Source organism: Cetorhinus maximus, chromosome 15 (genome assembly GCF_964194155.1).
Source record: "Cetorhinus maximus chromosome 15, sCetMax3.hap1.1, whole genome shotgun sequence".
NCBI lineage: Eukaryota > Metazoa > Chordata > Chondrichthyes > Lamniformes > Cetorhinidae > Cetorhinus > Cetorhinus maximus.
This window is the reverse complement of record NC_135893.1, coordinates 65,473,540-65,492,202: the sequence shown is the minus strand read 5'-3', so window position 1 is coordinate 65,492,202 and position 18,663 is coordinate 65,473,540. Positions and strand designations below refer to the sequence as shown.

General features: G+C 42.5%; 1 protein-coding gene across 2 annotated transcripts in view; it reads left to right on the top strand.

Annotated features, from left to right (window-relative positions):
• Nucleotides 1-18,663, top strand: part of lmf1 (lipase maturation factor 1) — a 615,052-nt gene that overhangs the window by 534,057 nt on the left and 62,332 nt on the right. For both annotated transcript variants that reach the window (XM_078558576.1, XM_078558577.1), the window contains 2 exons: nt 2,953-3,106; nt 8,575-8,758. In XM_078558576.1, coding sequence (XP_078414702.1) covers nt 2,953-3,106; nt 8,575-8,758 — 338 coding nt within the window. The remainder of the gene's footprint in view (nt 1-2,952; nt 3,107-8,574; nt 8,759-18,663) is intronic.

The window sequence follows — 18,663 nt, the reverse complement described above, 5'->3', positions numbered from 1 at the left end:
TCCAGAAGAGTGATGAGCTTCCATAACACTCATGGACACCTGACTGACATTCTCTTGTTCATGATGATCATTACCAGGCACTTATGTTCCCCGTGAATTGTCAACCCAACCAGGGCTGTTATCCAGTTCCGGCTGTAGGGAAGAGTTGTGAATGAGAATGCACAATACAGAGGCATCATGAAACACCCCGACTCCTGACTTTATGACAGAGGAAAGGTTACCGATGAAGCAGCTGAAGATGATTGGGTCAAGCACTGCTGCAAGGAACTCCTGATGTGATATTTGGGGCTATGATGAAAGCACAGAAGAAACAAAATGCCATCCTAATGAATCAGGTTACTGCACCAAATAGTGGCTCCAGGTTCATATTTCAGGGCCTCAGCCCATAGGGCAATGTTGACATTAACCAAAAATCTTTTCCCTTGGCATGCCTGCAGGCAACAGGGCGTTGCTATACCATAACTTCAAATTGAGGCCCCCAGAGTTTGAACCTAATCCACTTTACCAATTCACCCAGCTTGCTGAGGACTAATACAAAATGAGAAGAAAGGACAAATCTTAAAACTAAGCAGAACTGAAAAATATGTTAAAGGAGAGGGAACTGAGTTGAGAATGGTTAAAAATGAAACAAAGACTTTAATTTATGTTGTGCCTTTGATGGCCTCAAGATGTCCCAAAATGCTTTACAGCCAGTGAAGTAATTGAAGCGCAGTTAATATTGTAATGTAGGAAAAGCGGCAGCCAATCTGTGCATAGCAAGATCCCACAAGCAGCAATGAGGTACTTGATCAGATGATCTTCTCTAGCAATGTTAGTTGCGTGATAACTATTGCCTCGAACCCCAGGAGAACTCCCTGCTCCTCTGGGTAGTGACATGGGATCTTTTACTCCACCTGAAAGGGAAGATGGGGTCTTGTTTTAACTTCGGATCTGAAAGGTGGAATCTCCGATAGGGTAGTATACCCTTAGTACTTCCCTGAAGTGTTAGCTTTGATTTTGTGCTCAAATCTCTCACCCACAACTTGCTGACTCTGGAGATGAGCGTGCTACTCACTGAACCATAGTTAATACCTATTTAGGCCCTATTCTAGTGGATTTAAATTGACTGTCAGTGACATTTCCTGAATACATCAGGAATGTAATTTATAGCTTTCACCTGGGAGCTTAGCAGTAAAAAGTCAATAAATTTTACCAAGGTACAAACCTACCTTAAAATCTTTGTAAAACTTTGCCCTAGTGAACAAACATATCCTGAGCAGTAGGAACTGATGAAATAAATAAGAGAAAGCCTAGTTGACCACGTTAATTTAACTGTATCATTTGACTGATTGGAGCAGTGATATCTCTGACTTCATACAAGGGCTGCATTGCCCAAGCCCGTGAGATAACAAGTACAGAATAAGATTTTTCACTGAAACATCACATTCACCTAAACTCCTTTTACTTGGCGTTTGTTAATGTAATAATCAGTAACTTATTTTAAACTTTATAATCTTAATTACTGATGTCACAGCTTTTTTGGGTGCCCATCGAATATTAATTATGGACATCCCTTGTATTGGGAATGACTGGATCACTGGGGTTTTGCTTCCTCTCATGTGTGTCATTCAGTGACTGATGAACCTAATATGGGGAACGCAGGTTTTCTCACTGGTCACAACACAGGTTGGTCTGGTTGGAGCCTGTCAGCTGCAATTGCCATTGTGCAGTTCTTCTTTACTAACACAAGACCTGGTTTGCATTGAAATGAGACACCCAGCATGCAGGGGGTGCATGATACTGGCCTATTCCAGTCTATCTCATTTGTTAAATATTTATCTATTCAACAAGAAGTTGGAATGTTACAACAACAACAGATTTTATTTATATAGTGCCCTTTATAAAGCAAATCATTGTAAGGCACTTCATTGGAGCAATTATCAAACAAAATCAGTTAAGGAGATATTAGGGCAGGTCAAGGCGGTGGGATTTAAGGAGCTTCTTAAATGAGAAGAGAATGATAGAAAGACAGAGAGGTTCAGAGAGGCACTGATACTAGGGTTCTTGCTAGAAACTTGTGGGTCGTACTTCAATGGCAAGGAATACTTCTGTTCGCTATATGTAACAATACTGTAAACATAAGGGGGAAGTGTATCTGACTGTTTCTTTGTCAGTGCTTCTACAGTTTGCTAGAAGCAGTGAACATAGAACATCACTCCAATGTTCTAGGGTATTGCCGGCTGCTGTACAGCTGTTGAGAGTAAAGAAATGGTGAAATGGTAAAGTGATTGACCTTCCTTTTTCTCCCCCCCTCCTATGGGAGGGGGGGGTCTTTGCCTTTGAATTGAGGGAGTGCTGCACTGTTTGATGAGACATTTAAATGAAGCCCTGTCTGCCCCCTCAGCTCAGTAGGGGGTGTTCTGCCCACTGTCCGAGCCAACATTTTTGCCTCAACCAACATCACTAAAATAGATTATCTGATCATTATCTCGTTTATGTTTGCGGGACCCAGAAATTGGCTACATTACAAAATTTCAAAAAATACATCATTGGCTGTAAAGCACTTTGGGATATACAGAGGTTGTGAAAGATGCAAGATACATACACGTATATCTCTTTTCCCCCACATGGAATGGTTGACTTTGACATAGCACGGTGCAGCATGCTTGGGAGGCACAGGTGACTTTGGAATTTCCATCACTTCGGTTTTCCATATGTCATGTCTGGATATATTGTCGACTAATTAATAGAGATTGATTGCTGTGATTAATCAATAACTCCATTATTATCATGTCATGCAACTGACAGGATGGGAAGAGATGAATGAGTTGGACCCCACTGTTTTTTAATTAGCAACCCTGATGATCCTATAATAATACTCTTTCCCCTCAGCTAACCCCTTCCTGTTCTGAATCAAATTTCTGGCCCACGCTAAAGTATTAAAATGATTTTGTTCTATGTCTGCTTCTTCAGGTGCCTTCATTCGACGAGTACTGAACATCTCTTTTGGGGTTCTTATTGCCTACCTCAGTCTACCAGTGATTGTAAACCTGCTCAGCTCAAAACAAATGATGAACACTTCCTTTAATCCACTGCGAATTGTCAACACTTATGGAGCCTTTGGAAGGTGTGAAGCAAGAATAGTTGCATTATGCAATGATATTGATATCCTTAACGTGAGCATTATTTTGCAATGTTGGAAGTGAATTAAGATTTGTCACAAGCCGGAATTTAAATCCTATCTGGCTGTCATTGCTTATTCTATTTGAGTCATCCCTAGTCTTATTAAATGATTTCATTGTTGATTTAATTTTTACCCTGGTTTGCTGCTGACTGATTTAATCACTTATTTATAATACCATCTACTGGAATTTTACGCAGAACGGTGGCCTTGTCCACCTGGCTGAAAAGTCGTGGGCGAACCTACCTCTGATTGGCTGGGTCACCCTGCAGCCATTTTACGCCAGTCAGGCCATTAGTTGGCTTGAGGCGGGACTTAGGCCCCCCTCTGGGAGGAAGTCCCACCTCTGAGACCTGCCAGCCAATCGAATGGCTGGCAGCTTTCTAGTACCAGCAGTAGCCACTGGGAGTAGTGGACACTGCTGGGACTGCAGCCAATTACCAAAGAAGAGATGTCATGAACCTGGACTTCACAGTAAGTCCCGGAGTTTTGCCAGGGCCAGGCTACTAAACCCCAACAACTGGGGGAGGGAGACCAAGGTTCATCAGGGAATACAGGGGGAGCTCCATTAAACACATGGGGAAGAATTCTCGGGTCAGCGAGCGGGGGCAGGGCCTGCTCACCGATGTGTAAAATGACATGCGGTGACGTTCGGGCGGGTGTCCCAACGCCACTGCGTGTCATTTAGATTTTCAGTTCAGCGGGTGTGCAGCCGAGTCGGCTGTGTGCCTGCCAAATTGTCAAAGGCCTATTAAGGCCACTAAGAAAGTAATTAAAGTAGTTAAGAATGCTGCCCGTCCAACCTTAAGGTTAGTGGGCAGGCGAAGAGCCCAGGCAGCCTTCACATTTTCCATGAAACCTCAACCACGGGCGGGATGAGGCTTCATGAAGGGATTATTAATTAAGTAAAAAATTTTCAAACATTTGATAAACGTGTCCCAGCTCATGTGACAGCGTCACATGAGGGGACATGTCTAAATAATTTTTCTCTGTCTTTAATAAAAACTTTAATTCCGAACTAAATCTCCCTGAGGCAGCTCCGTGCCCCAGGGAGATTTTTGCGCTCTTTCATGCGCATACGCGAAAGAGCGCAGGCCCCAACTCAGGCAATCCCCCCCACCCGCACAGGGAATGCACAGCGCTTCCGAGCGAGCATCACGCTAGGTGGGCCTTAGTTGGCCCGCCGACGTAAAATGGCGGCATGGCCCTGATTGGGGACGCCGATCAGGTTCACAACCACCCCTGCACGACCCTCCCGATGGGGGGGATGTTTCTGCTCATGATACCTTCATGGGGTGGGGGGGGGGGGGACCTCCTCCCCTCAGTCCGCTAAAAGGCTGCAAGGTTTCACCTGTCGACCTAGCCTTGCCGTGGCATTGACACCTCCCACCACAGGTAATATTCCAGCGGTGACAGGAGGAGGCCCTTAAGCTACCAATAAATTGGCCGAAGAGCAGGTAGGCTGCTGATGCCTCCCTTGCTGTGGGCAAATCCCACGGAGGTGGTTAGCTGACTAGCTTGGCACTGCTGCTAAGGTGCCTAAGTTTACGCCCCCTCTGCCTGACAACCTGCCCTGGGGGTTGTGGTGGAGGTGGGGGGTCCTTAAAATTCTAGCCTGTTTTACCTGAGTTTTCTCTTGACCTGCTCATGGATACATCTGCTTCACATCTGAGAAGGGCCAAGTCAAGAAACCTGAGAAGAGAGGCTAAAGAAGCTACAGTTGTCCTTAGTGCAAGGAAAATTAAGACGAAATTTGATGGCGGCATTCAAAATCATGAATGATTTTGTTAGAGTAAATAACAGCAACTGTTCCTGGGGCAGAATCATAGAGTAGTTGTAGAATAGAAGGAGGCCATTTGGCCCATCATGTCCATGACGGCTCTCTGCGAGAGCAGCTCAGCTAGTCCTGCTCCCTGCCTTTTCCTCATAACTGTGCAAATCTTTTCTCTTCACCTAATAATCCAATTTCATTTTGAAAGCCACAATTGAATCTGCCTCCACCACACTCTCAAGCATTGCATTCCAGATCCTAATAACTCAGTGCATTAAACAGTTTTTCCTCATATTGCCTTTGGTTCTTGCCAATCACTTTAAATTAGTGTCCTTTGACTCTCGACTCTTCCACCAATGGGAACAACTTCTCCCTGTCTACTCTGTCTAGACCCCTTATGGTAGACACCTCTATCAAATCCCTTCTCTTTCTTTTCTTGTCTAAAGAGAACAACCCCAGGGTTGATGGCCAGAGGACACAGATTTAAGGTGATTGGCAAAAGAAGCAGAGGTGACATAAGGAAACAATTTTTACACACTTAAGCTTTTCTGATCTGTGCGCTGCTTGAAGAGGTGAAAGCAGATTCAATAGTACGATAAAAAAATAGAATTGGATAAATACTTGAAGAAAACAAATTATAGGACTGTGAGATATGATCAGAGGAGTGGAATTACTGTTATTGTACAGCTCTACCAAAGAGCCAGCACAGGAATGATGGGCCAAATGGTCTCATTTTGTGCTGTATCACCAGTTTATGAACTGGGGTTAAGTAAATTTGATATAAATGCTTCTTTTATCAGTGGATCAACTTGACGCAATGGGTGTTTCACAACCTGTTTGGTAATCTGGTGGAGCTCTCTCATTGATTTCATCGGGAAGATTAAACAATGTGATGAAAGTGAAATAGGAGATTCACTCCAATTACCAGCTGAGTGCCAATGGGGAAAATTAGCCCCAGTGGCCACAGAAATGGATTCGCTTTTCACTTTTACCATCAGCTGTTGTACAGAAAGAGTGAACTCATTCACCTTTTCAGATCTGTAAGGCAGGCAGTGCAGACAGCAGAATCCTGTTGTCTACTTTGTGGCAAAATAGACATGATACACATAACTGGACTTCCATAAAATGTGATGTTATTAATTAGCATGCTTTTTTTGTGTATGCTGCCATGAATTCTGCTGCTGTTAAACTACCAATGTGATAATGAATTTGACATAAATTAAGAAATGAACTAATTCATATTCCCTCCTAAGTGTATGAATAATTTAATTCCTGTCAAAGTAAGATCTGGAAAGCAGTATCTAAAAGGGTAGTGGAACCAGATTCCATCATAACTTTGAAAAGAAAATTGGGCATGTACTTGAGGAGAACTTATTTTCAGTCTTATGGGGGAAAAGCTAGGGTGTGGAATCAAAATGGACAGTTCTTTGAAAGGGCTGGTGCAGATGTGTTGGGCCAAATGACAATCTTCAGTACTGTATGATTCTATGAAAGTTTGATTGTTTTTCAGAAATGCTAACTAGGTCTTCAGAGTGTTAACCTCTAATTATGTTCAAACTAAACATCACAAGGTAATTCCTGTGGAGACTGTAACTATGACATTTCGGGGAGTTGTCATCACATGGTGAGGAAGTGCTGACACACTGAGATACCTCGGCTGTCCCCTACACTCAGACAGTCAACTATTGACAGCATAGAGCAAGGTTGCAGGAGCAATCTGGAGCTTCATGCAATTCATTACATAGCAAAAGTCATTAGTTCAGAATTGCACAGCAGGGAAAACCTCTGTGACCAGTATTTCTTTTAGGAAATAATGACATAAATTGAAAATTATGTTGAATAAAATGTCACCTCCACAGAAAATATACACGTTGAAGTTAAATTCATGATAGATGTTGAATTTTACATAATTCAAAAGACACAAAGAACATTTTTCTTTTAAAGATTGTCCAATAACCTTGATTTAGTGAGTGCTGCCAGTAACCTGGAGTTAGAGCAAATTCCATACTTCATACATTAATGAGGTGAGCCACCCGACTACAGGGGCACTTTGTACACTGAGAATAGCTTTAACCTTTTCCAGCCCGGGAAGTTGCAATCAGTAAAGCAACATCAGTGCTCAATGGACGTCATCTGCAATGGAAAATCAGCGGTCTATTTATCCAGCATGGTTGGCTGACACCAGCAGAAAGTCTGAGAGCAGCCGGGCACACCTAGAATTTTTATCCAAGGAGAAAAGGGGAATCAATAAATGGCTTTCCTATTGGGCTCAAAGGTGGTTTCTGGGCCACGCAAAGTTGGGAAGGTTTAGACATTGCTGTAAGCGGACTTTCAGGATTGAACGTTTTGTTTGCTCCCTCTTGCCCTCCTCAGTCTCCTGGAGAAGTGGGCCACTGGAGTATGATTCCCACAGGTACCGATAGAAACATCAACACGTTATCCACGTGAGCATTTCTCATGTGAACCTAATGGAGAATTGCCTTTTATCCATTCTCTGGATGTGAGTGGCACCAGGAATGTTGGCACTTATTGGCCAACCCTGGTTGGCCTGACAAGGTGGCATTGGGCCTTCCTGCAATATTACAGTCTAAGCTGTCTTAGTACAGCTGAGTGATTTGTGAGACCACTTTAAAGGATAGTTAAGAGTCAATGATGTTTGCCTGGGGCTGGAATCACATATAAGCCAGACTGGGACAACAGGTTTCCTTCCCTAAAATGAGATTAGTGAGCCAGTTGGGTTTTTATGACAGTTACATGGCCACATTGTTGTGTTCTAAGATTTCTTTAAAAACAGATTGAGATTCTCAAACTGCCATTGTGGGATTGAAATTCACATTCTTTGGATTATTAGCCCAGGCCATTGTTTACTAGTCCAGTAAATAACATTAGACTATGTGCATCCATGTGTTCAGCCACTTTGATGGGTGGTGGGGAAGAAATTATCACAGTTAAACCTAGTACTCTCTTTCCTGACATCAATGGGTTATTGAATGGTGAGCCGGCATAGGAATCTTGGCTGATATTTCTCCTCCCACTCTACCCTGAGGCACTGGGACCAATTGAAAGACTCCCACCACTGCTCTGATAGAAATTGACTATCTGGGTACAATGATTTGAATTCGGCACCTTCCTATTATGGGTGACTTAACATCACTTCACACAGTGACACTTCAGGAGAGCTCAAGCAGCTAGAGATTTTTGTACTTTGCAGAAATTAATATTGGTAGATGTTTCATATGAAAGATGATTTGCATGACCTGAATCAATGTTTAGTTAGTTAAGTGGAATTGCAGTCACAATGCTGACTATTCTTGTGCTATCTGCAGTTGTAGAGAGCTTTTGTTTAAAGGCACTGGCAACATAATTAGTTTCTGATGGCAAACAACTAAATAATGGAAAAGAAAAACAGAGTGATGAGAATTTTGAACTCCCTTCCACAAGCAGTAGTCTAGGTGAATAGCATAGATGAATTTAAAGATAAGTTGGATAAGCACATGTTGTATAAAGTTAGATAAAACAAGGTGGTAGATGGCTTGTAGGAACAGTGATAATTTTGCAATTGTTGATATTCTGAAAACCGAGTTTAAGAAAAAGCATTTTGAACGTTCAATGTAATATATCTATTTTGTTTCTGTTTTCCTAGTATCACAAAGGAAAGGACTGAGGTCATAATTCAGGGGACAATGAGTCAAGATCCGCATGATCCCAGTGCCTTGTGGGAGGAATACGATTTCAAGTGTAAACCTGGAGATTTGAAGCGGAGACCATGCATTATCAGTCCGTACCATTACCGCCTTGACTGGCTTATGTGGTTTGCTGCATTCCAGGCAAGTGCTTTGTTGGAGAGTGGATGTTTAAATCAGCCAGTGAGAGAATTGAACAAATCAAACTGTCATGCCTATATCAAATATCATTACTATCAGTACCTTACAGCCTGAATGAGGTAAAGTAAAACTACCAAACATCAACTGGCAAACTATCAAATATCAGTTCACATGTTAAAGTCGGTTTCTGCAACAATTGGAAATCCAAGAAGTTCAGGCCAGCAATATATGGATGTGAGCATCAACTGCCAAATTATAGTAGCCAGGTGCTTAATTGGAAAAACATTTATTTCAGTAAAAGTACAATCTTTTGATATTTGATTTTATTCTCTTACTAGCTTTGAAATTTACAGGTTTATTTTGTTTAGCTGCTTTATATCTCATAATTCTCCTGTCTTTCTGCTCCATGTCCTTTCTAAAGTTACTTGTATTGCTTAGTCAGATCCAGGGAGGAGCAAATTCAGAGATCCAAGACATCCATTCAGCTCACTCACTTGTTTACTTCACCTGGTGCCAGCACTCTAGTCAAACTCCTGAAAGTAGGAAGTTTCCCAATGCAGAAGGAGGGAATCCTTCTCCAAATCTTTACCACCATGATTGGAGTTCACTTTCCTTGAAGTTCATTGGAAACAAATTTCTCAGAGGAAACCCCATTAGATTACTCTCACATTGAATGCTTTATCTTTAGCTCAACCTTCTGCTCTCCCGAACACTATCATGCATTAGTGCAGGCCATATCGTTCATTGGTGGTGAATAGGGCCTCTAAAGACTCCTCGAATCTCACTCACATGCTGGTACTTTGGTTTGAGAAGCAAAATAACCAATTGCATAACTATGACAAGCCAAAGAGAACAACATTTCCATCAATGTTTTGTGATGTAATTCCAGTTTTATATTTGAGTGGAGTTGCGGACAGCAGCTGAGAAAGCCACCACCCACCAAAAATACAGACCTCCAAGTGATGTTTGGTTACCAGAGTGCTCTCAATTTATATTGCAATGCCTGTCTTTCAGTACCTGATAACCAGTGCATCTGGGTTCACACCCCTCCATTGCTTCTCCATTCCATTTCTCTGAAGATTCCTCCACCCCTACAGCCCCCTGAAATTTCTGTGCTCCTCTAGTTCTGATCTTTTGTGCATTCTTGGTTTTAATTGCTCTACCATCGGTGCCTGGAGCTTCAGCTGCCGATGCCCATATCAGTGAAAATCCCTCCATAAACCTCCCTCCCTGCCTCTCTCTTCACCTATAAGGTGGTCCTTAAAACTTATCTCTTTGACAAAGCTTAACTTTATCTCCTTAGTATCTCCTTATGTAGCTCTGTATCAGTTTTTGCCTTAAAGCTCCTATGAAATGGCTTGGGACATTCTACTGTGTTGCTCTATAAATGCAACTTGTTCTTGTTAAACTTGCTGGCACTATCTTAATTTAAAAGCCCCTAATTTTATTGGCTTTATCTTCATTTTGTCCACATTTTTCATCAGTTTTTTATTGCACTGATACTTTGGTCCCTGGATTCAAAATAAGTAAAGTTATATACTGATGCAAAAATAAATCTACACAGCAAGTATTTTTATTTTTTTTATTTTTGCTATAATGTTTCTTAACCTAGCAGAAGTAATGTTTACCTGCTAAAATTACTGTATGTTAAGGCTGGTACTTGATGCAATACTAAAAGAGTGCCCCACTGTTAGAGATTCTGCCCTTGAGATGAGACATTGAATTAGTCTGCTCTCGGGGTGAACATTAATGAACCCATGGCATTTATTTATTTATTTAAATAAATTATATAATTTATATTTAGTTGAGCTCAAGGGAGTTTTTATAGTCATAGAGGTCTACAGCACAGAAAAAGGCCCTTCGGCCCATTGAGTCTGTGCCAGTCAAACAAGTACCTAATTATTCTAATCCCATTTTCCAGCACTAGGCCCATAGCCTTGTATGCCATGGCATCGCAAGTGCACATTCAAATACTTCTTAAATGTTATGAGGGTTTCTGCCTCTACCACCCTTTCAAGCAGTGAGTTCCAGATTCCCACCACATTCTTCCTCACATCCCCTCTAAACCTCCTGCCCCTTACTTTAAACCTGTGCCCCCTGGTTATTTTCTCATGTCCTAACTAATATTTATCCCTCGATCATCCTCATTAAAATGGATTATCTGGTCATTATCACCTTGCTAATTGTGGGACCTTGCTCTGCACAAATTGGCTACTGCATTTCCTACATTACGACGGTGACTCCACTTCAAACATACCGCATTGTCTGTAGGTCTTTCTTTATCACTAAAACAGATTAATTAGTCACTTGTCTCATTACTATGTGAAAATTGCCTTCTCTTGAATAAAAATACTTGCACTTTGGGACATCCTGAGGTTGTGAAAAGCGCCATATCAAAGCAAGTTCCTTTTTTCCTTTCTTGCTGTCTTTCCCACTAGCATTTTCTTTCTTTCTTTGCTATTTCCTCTTCTTCTTCCCTTACATGCAATGCTGTATCACCCTTTACAAAAAAATTGCTTTCCAGGTCATTCCATGGTCCCATCCTTGATTATGTTGTGCTATCCTCCCACACTGCACTAGATTTTCAGCATATGTAGCATCACACTCCCAAACAATATTGCATTACTCTCCAATACATTCCAAGCCATGCACCATTTTCCTGCACAATTATTACAGGCCTTTGCTCATTACTGTCCTCTATAAACCAGCTTTTCAGACCGTGCCACACCAATCTCCCAGGTGATGTTACAATCGCCTCCCAGCCCAGGCAGCTTCAGTTTTATTTATTTGGTCATGCAATGTGAGCATTGCTGAAAAGTCCATTCATTATCCATCTCAAATTGCCCTTAAGAAGGTGATGGTCTTGAACCACTGCAGTCCATGTGGTGTAGGTACATCCACAATGCTGTTATGGAGGGAGTTCCAGGATTTTGATCCAGTGACAGTGGAAAACAATGATGTAGTCCCATCTCAGGATGACATGCGGCCCGGAGGGGAACTTGCAGGAGGCCATGTTTGCATGTGTCTGCTGCCTTGCATGTTTGCATGTGCATGTGCCCTGGTCCTTCTAGGTGGTAGGGGTCGCAATGTGGAAGGTGCTGTGGAAGGAGACTTGGTGACTTATTGCAATACATCTTCTAGATGGCAGACACTGCTGCCACTGTGTGTCAGTGGCGGAGGGAGTAAATGTTTAAGGTGGTGGATGGCGTGCCAATCAAGTGGACTGCTTTCTCCTGGATGGTATTGAGTTTCTTGAATGTTCATGGAATTGCACTCATCCAGGAAAGTGGCAAGTATTCCATCACACTCTTGACTTGTGCCTTGTGGATGGTGGACAGGCTTTGAGGAGTCAGGAGAGGAGTTACTTGCTGCAGAATTCCCAGCTTCCGATCTGCTCTTGTAGCCACAGTATTTATATGGCTGGTCCAGTTCAGTTTCTAGTCAATGGTAACCACCCCCTGCCCCCAGAATGTTGATGCTGAGGAATTCAGTGATGGTAATGCTGTTGAACCTCAAGGGGAGTTGGCTAGATTCCCTCTTATTGGAGATGGTCATTATCTGACACTTACATACAAACATACATATGAACATATGAAATAGGAGCAGAAGCAGGCTATTTGGCCCCTCGAGCCTGCTCCACCATACAATAAGATCATAGTTGATCTTTTTTTGTTTCAATTTCCACATTACAATCTAACCCCGATAACCTTTGACTTCCTTGCCTAATAAGAATCCATCTGCCTCTGCCTTAAAAATATTCAATGACCCCGGCTTCACCATGTTTGCAGGCAGAGAGTTCAAATGTTGCACAACCCTCTGAGAGAAAATATTTCTCCTCATCTCTTTCCTAAAAGGGCAACCCCTAATTTTAAAAGAGTGCCCCCTAGTTCTGGACTCATCCATAAGAGGAAGCATTCTTTCTGTGTTCACCTTGTCAAGACCTTTCAGGACCTTATATACTTCAATCAAGTAACCCCTCACTCTTCTAAAGTCCAGTGGAAACGAGCCCAGTCTATCTAACCTTTCCTCATAAGACAACCTGCTCCTTCCAGGTATCAATCTAGTAAACCTCCTTTGAACCACCTCCAACACATTTGCATCCTTCCTTAAATAAGGAGACCAAAACTGTGCACACTATTCGAGATATGGTCTCACCAATGCCCTATATAACAGAAGCATAACAGCCATTAGCCTTCTTAATTACTTGCTGTACCTGCATGCTAACCTTTTGTGACTCATGCACTAGGACACCTTGATCCCTCTGCAGATCGAAATTCTCAGTCATTCTCCATTTACGCAATACTCTGCTTTTTTATTCTTCCTGCCGAAGTGAACCACTTCACATTTTCGTACATTATACTCTAACTGCCAGATTTTTGCCCACTCGCTCAACCTATCTATATCTGTCTGCAACCTCCTTATGTCCTTTTCCCAACATACTTTCCTACCTATCTTCATGCCATCTGCAAATTTTAGTTACCATGCCTTCACTCCCCTCATCTAAGTCATTGATATAAATTGTAAAAAGTTGAGGCCCCAGCACAAACCCCTGTGGAACTCCACTCGTCACGTCCTGAAAAAGACCCATTTATGCATACTCTCTGTTTTCTGCCAGCCAACCAATCTTCTGTCCATGCTAATATGTTACCCCCTACACCATGAGCTTTTATTTTCCACAGTGGGTGGTGCAAAAGTTACTTGCCACTTATCAGCCCAAGCCTGAATGTTGTCCAGGTCTTGCTGCATATGTACACTGACTGCTTCAGTAGCTGAGGAGTCAGGAATGTTATTGAACACTGTTCAATCATCAGCAAACATCCCCACTTTTGACTTTATGGTGGAGGGAAGGTCATTGATGAAGCAGCTGAAGATGGTTGGGAGATAGGACACTACATTGAGAAACTCCTGCAACAGTGCCCTGGGGCTGAGATGATTGGCCTCCAACAGTCACAACCATCTTCCTTTGTACTGGGCATGGCTTAAACCAGTAGAGAGATCTTCCCTGATTCCCATTGATTTAAATTTTGCTAAGACTCCTGATGCCGCACTCGGCCAAATGTTGCCTTAATGTCAAGGGCAATCACTCTCACCTCACTTCTGAAATTCAGATGTTTGGACCACAGCTATGATAAGATCTGGAGCCAAGTGATCCTGGTGGAACACAACTTGAGCATCAGCGAGCAGGTTATTGCTGAGTCATTACCATTTGATCACACTGTTGGCGACATCTTCCATCATTCTGCTGATGGTTGAGAGTAAATTGATGGGGTGTTAATTGGCAAGATGCTTTTTGTGCACAGGGTATTCTCTCATGTCATAATATACTGCGTTGCCGTTGTCCCTTATAATACTGGACCACATTCCCAGTCCACACGGTACTTCTTCCAGGTCACAAAACTCCTCCTCCAGACTGTACCACACTACTCTCATTTAGTAAGCCACCATTTCCACACCTGTGAAGGAACATAAGAAATCCCATTGCTGGGTTGGGAATGTGATTAATATAGCTGATGGTGAAGACTTTGTTTACATATTTCAGGATGACCCAACAAAATATATGGAGGCCTAGCATTAATAACTTGCAACTCTGCAGGATTGTTTGTCAAAGCAGTCAACCCCTTTCTAAATAAATCTCCTCTTTTTGCTCTCATATCCATCTGTTACGTGAAAATAACTATGCTGCCTCTCTTAAATCTTCCAAACTTAGGCTTGGCTGTTTTTAACATGGGAAATTGCTTCAAGTGTTGTGAAAATCTAGTTCATGGTTTATATGTTATACAATATAACTTTTATTTTTAGGAATTAAAGTTTTGACTGCAAATAAATGAGTAGCATCTGATTGAGAAATTGATAAGCAACTCTGATTTAAATGCAACTCAAACAAGCCTGGGTTTATTAAACTTAAAAGCTATCCTATGGTTGTCTTGAAAGGTCAGAGTTGATTGTGAGAAAAACTTGAACAATGAATTGTCCGTCCCTAAGCTTTTAATGGAGCCAGGGAGTCTGGAGAAAGAGTTGTAAAACTCCATTAGCAATATAAATTATTCAGATGGGTTGTAGAATCAAAGGGTTGTGTTGAAGGCAAAATAATTTGCCTGCATTTCTGTTTGAATCATCCCAAAGCATGCCGAGTTGCCATTGAGATAGTGATTCAGGGTGGAGCCTTGGAGTGAAGGTTCTTGTGTTTAATTTATATCTGTGTGTTTGCTGACAGAAACAGACTGTTCACTTTGGGTTTGTGAGGGAAAAGCAGCTGGGAGATTTGCTCTAGTTTGCAGTGAATGGAAGAAATCTACACTGACTCTTATAAAGCCTTGTAGCAGAAAGCAGTCAGTTTGAATAGTTGGCTTGGGAAGAGCTATGCAGAAGCTGTGGTAACAAACTGGGGGAAAAAAAAAACAACCTACTGTGTGCAGTTCTGGTCGCCACATTATAGGAAGGATGTGATTGCACTGGAGGGGGTGCAGAGGAGGTTCACCAAGATGTTGCCTGGGATGAAACATTTAAGTTATGAAGAGAGGTTGGATAGACTTGGGTTGTTTTCGTTGGATCAGGTGACCTGATCGAGGTGTACAAGATTATGAGGGGGCATGGACAGGGTGGATAGGGAGCAGCTGTTCCCCTTAGTTGAAGGGTCAGTCACAAGGGGGCATAAGTTCAAGGTGAGGGGCAGGAGGTTTAGGGGGGATGTGAGGAAAAACTTTTTTACCCAGAGGGTGGTGACAGTCTGGAATACACTGCCTGGGAGGGTGGTGGAGGCGGGTTGCCTCCACCACCTCCTTTAAAAAAACTTGGCACGTCATAACATTCAAGACTATGGGCCAAGTGCTGGTAAATGAGATTAGGTAGGTAGTTCATGTGTTTCTCATGTGTCGGTGCAGACTCAATGGGCCAAAGGGCCTCTTCTGCACTGTGTGATTCTGTGATTCTATGTATATCCAAAGCCAAGACAAGGAGCTGAAGAGTACACAGTTGTGAGGTCTTTAAAGAAGATCGGAGGATTACTTAGCCAAAAGCTAATGGAAGAATCCCGATGTAATTTTACCTTGAGGAATGGCTGGAAACTGAGGAGAATTAAAGTAAGTTCCAGAGGGCTGTGGCATACCTTTTGGGTTGGTCTCAGCAAAAGTGAATGAATCTTCAAAATTTCATGAAATAAGGAACTCTTGAGGGGAGGGCAGGGGTGAAGCGATGTTGGGGGAAGTAAAACCTCGAACTAAGTTTACAGCATAAATCTTTATAAGCTATAGTGTTAGATTAGTGGTGCTTGCTTTGTTTAAATTCTCTTTAAGGGTCAGTGTCTAAAAACCGGCAACCTCAGGACTGAGTCTGTGCCGGATTTTAGATCTTGCCGGTTTTCAGGCCGGGCAGTTTGGGCTGCCCAAATGTTGAACATGTTGAATGTTGGGGTTTCACAATTAAAGATTGCAATGGACAATTTTGAAAGAAGTAGAGACAATGCTGCAGGATAAGATAGGGAATCCTTTGGAGCTACTTCAGATCCGTCAGTATTACTTTGTGGCAGAAACTCTATGCATGTAAATAGGGTTCATAGAGCCATAGAGTTATACAGCACAGAAACAAACCCTTCGGCCCATTGTGTCCATGCCGGCCACCAAGCACCTATCTATTCTAATCCCATTTTCTAGCACTTGGCCCGTAGCCCTGTATGCAATGGCGTTTCAAGTGCTCACTAAATACTTCTTAAATGTTGTCCTACCTCTACCACCCCCTCAGGCTGTGTCCCCCAGATTCCAACCACCCTCTGTTAAAGAAATTTTCCTCAAATCCCCTCTAAACCTCCTGCCTCTTACCTTAAATCTATGCCCCCTGGTTATTGACACCTCCACTAAGAGGAAAAGTTTCTTCCTATCTACCCAATCTATGCCCCTCATAATCCTGTATACCTCTATCAAATTCCCCCTCAGCCTTCACTGCTCTAAGGAAAACAACCGTAGCCTATCCAGTCTGCCTTCGTACCTGAAACGCTCCAGCCTAGGCAACATCCTGGTGAACCTCCTCTGCACCCTCTCCAGTGCAATCACATCCTTCCTATAGTGTGGCGACTAGAACTGCGCACAGTACTCCAGCTGTGGCCTAACTAATGTTTTATACAGCTCCAACATAACCTCCCTGCTTTTATATTCTATGCCTCGGCTAATAAAGGCAAGTATCCCACATGCCTTAACCACCCTATCTACCTGTGCTGCCGCCTTCAGGGATCTATGGACATGTACACCAAGGTCCCTCTGATCCTCTGTACTTCCTAGGGTCCTACCATTCATTGTGTATTCCCTTACCGTGTTAGTCCTCCCAAAATGCATCACCTCACACTTTTCAGGATTAAATTCCATTTGCCGCTGCCCTGCCCATCTTACCAGTCGTCTATATTGTCTTGTAATGTAAGGCTTCCCTCCTCACTATTTACGACACCACCAATGTTGTGTCATCTGTGAACATACAATCAAGGTTCTTGATTGGTAAGGGGATCAAAGGTTACGGGGAGAAGGCGGGAGAATGGGGTTGAGAAACTTATTAGTCATGATTGAATGGCGGAGCAGACTCAATGGGCCAATTGGCCTAATTTCTGCTCCTATGTCTTATGGTCTTACACTGATCTTACCTCCTATATTCACGTCTAAATCATTAATGTACACTACAAACAGCAAGGGTCCCAGCAGCAGTCCCTGCGGTACACCACTCGTCACAGGCTTCTAATCGCCAAAACAACCTTCGACCATTGCCCTCTGCCTCCTGCCACTAAGCCAATTTTGGATCCAATTTGCCAAATTGCCCTGGATCCCATGGGCTCTTACTTTCCTGACCATTCTCCCATGCGGGAGCTTGTCAAAAGCCTTACTGAAGCCCATGTAGACTACATCAACTTCACTACCCTCATCTACACAACTAGTCACCTCCTCGAAAAATTCAATCAAATTTGTTAGACATGATTCACCCCTGACAAAGCCATGCTGACTATCCATAATTAATCCCAGCCTCTCCAAGTGGAGATTAATCCTGCCCCTCAGAATTTTTCCTTCTGCACTTCAATGAAGCGTTGGTGGTGGAGTGGGGGAAGCTCCAGGAATTTCCCGGATATACAGTTAGACCAAAGATGAAAGTCAGGTGATGGCAGCTTAAAAAAAAATGTCCAGTTTTCAGATAGCTGGATTTGAGACACTGTACCTGTATATATAATAAACTTGGTTTTTAATCAAAAAATGTGAAATCTTGTGGTGCAGTCCTGTTGGTTAATTGCTGGGTGTTCGGATTTCTTCCTTAAACCTTAACGGTCCCTAACAGGAGCATAACACAAGGAATACATGTGGTATTCAGTGACAGCAAACTAGGGTAGAAAATGGAAATATTCAACAAAGAACTAGATTTTACTTCACTTATGGCTGGTGTGGAGTTGTGATTGCTCGTGTTCTGCCTGCAAAAGATTTGTGGGGATATCGTATTAAATTGCAGGAGTGGAGCACTGAGCCATGAGACTTTTTTTCAGCAGCTTCCCTATGTCGATAACAAGTGGCTCAAGGAATTTTTTTTTTTGTTGCTTTTGTTTAAACATTCAAATGCAAAAAATGTTTTTAATTACATGTCTCCTTGCTCTGCAGTGGTCTATTGTGGCCAGTTCCAACTCACTAATTAAAACAATTTGGAACTTTTTTTTTCATGTCAGCATATTGTGACTTACACAACCCAGCCTTAACTCCCTTGGAGGTAGTGTAAATGAAGTGAGTGAGCCACACGGGCAGAATTGTGTGTACGTGAAAATGAGCCGTATACCTTATTCTTTTATTTATTTTGAATGAAGACATATTTATCCTCTTTCGGCGGGGAATATTTGTGTTTTGGGCAGGTGGGTTTGCTTCAGAGCAATATGTAACTCTGGATAATTTGAGGTG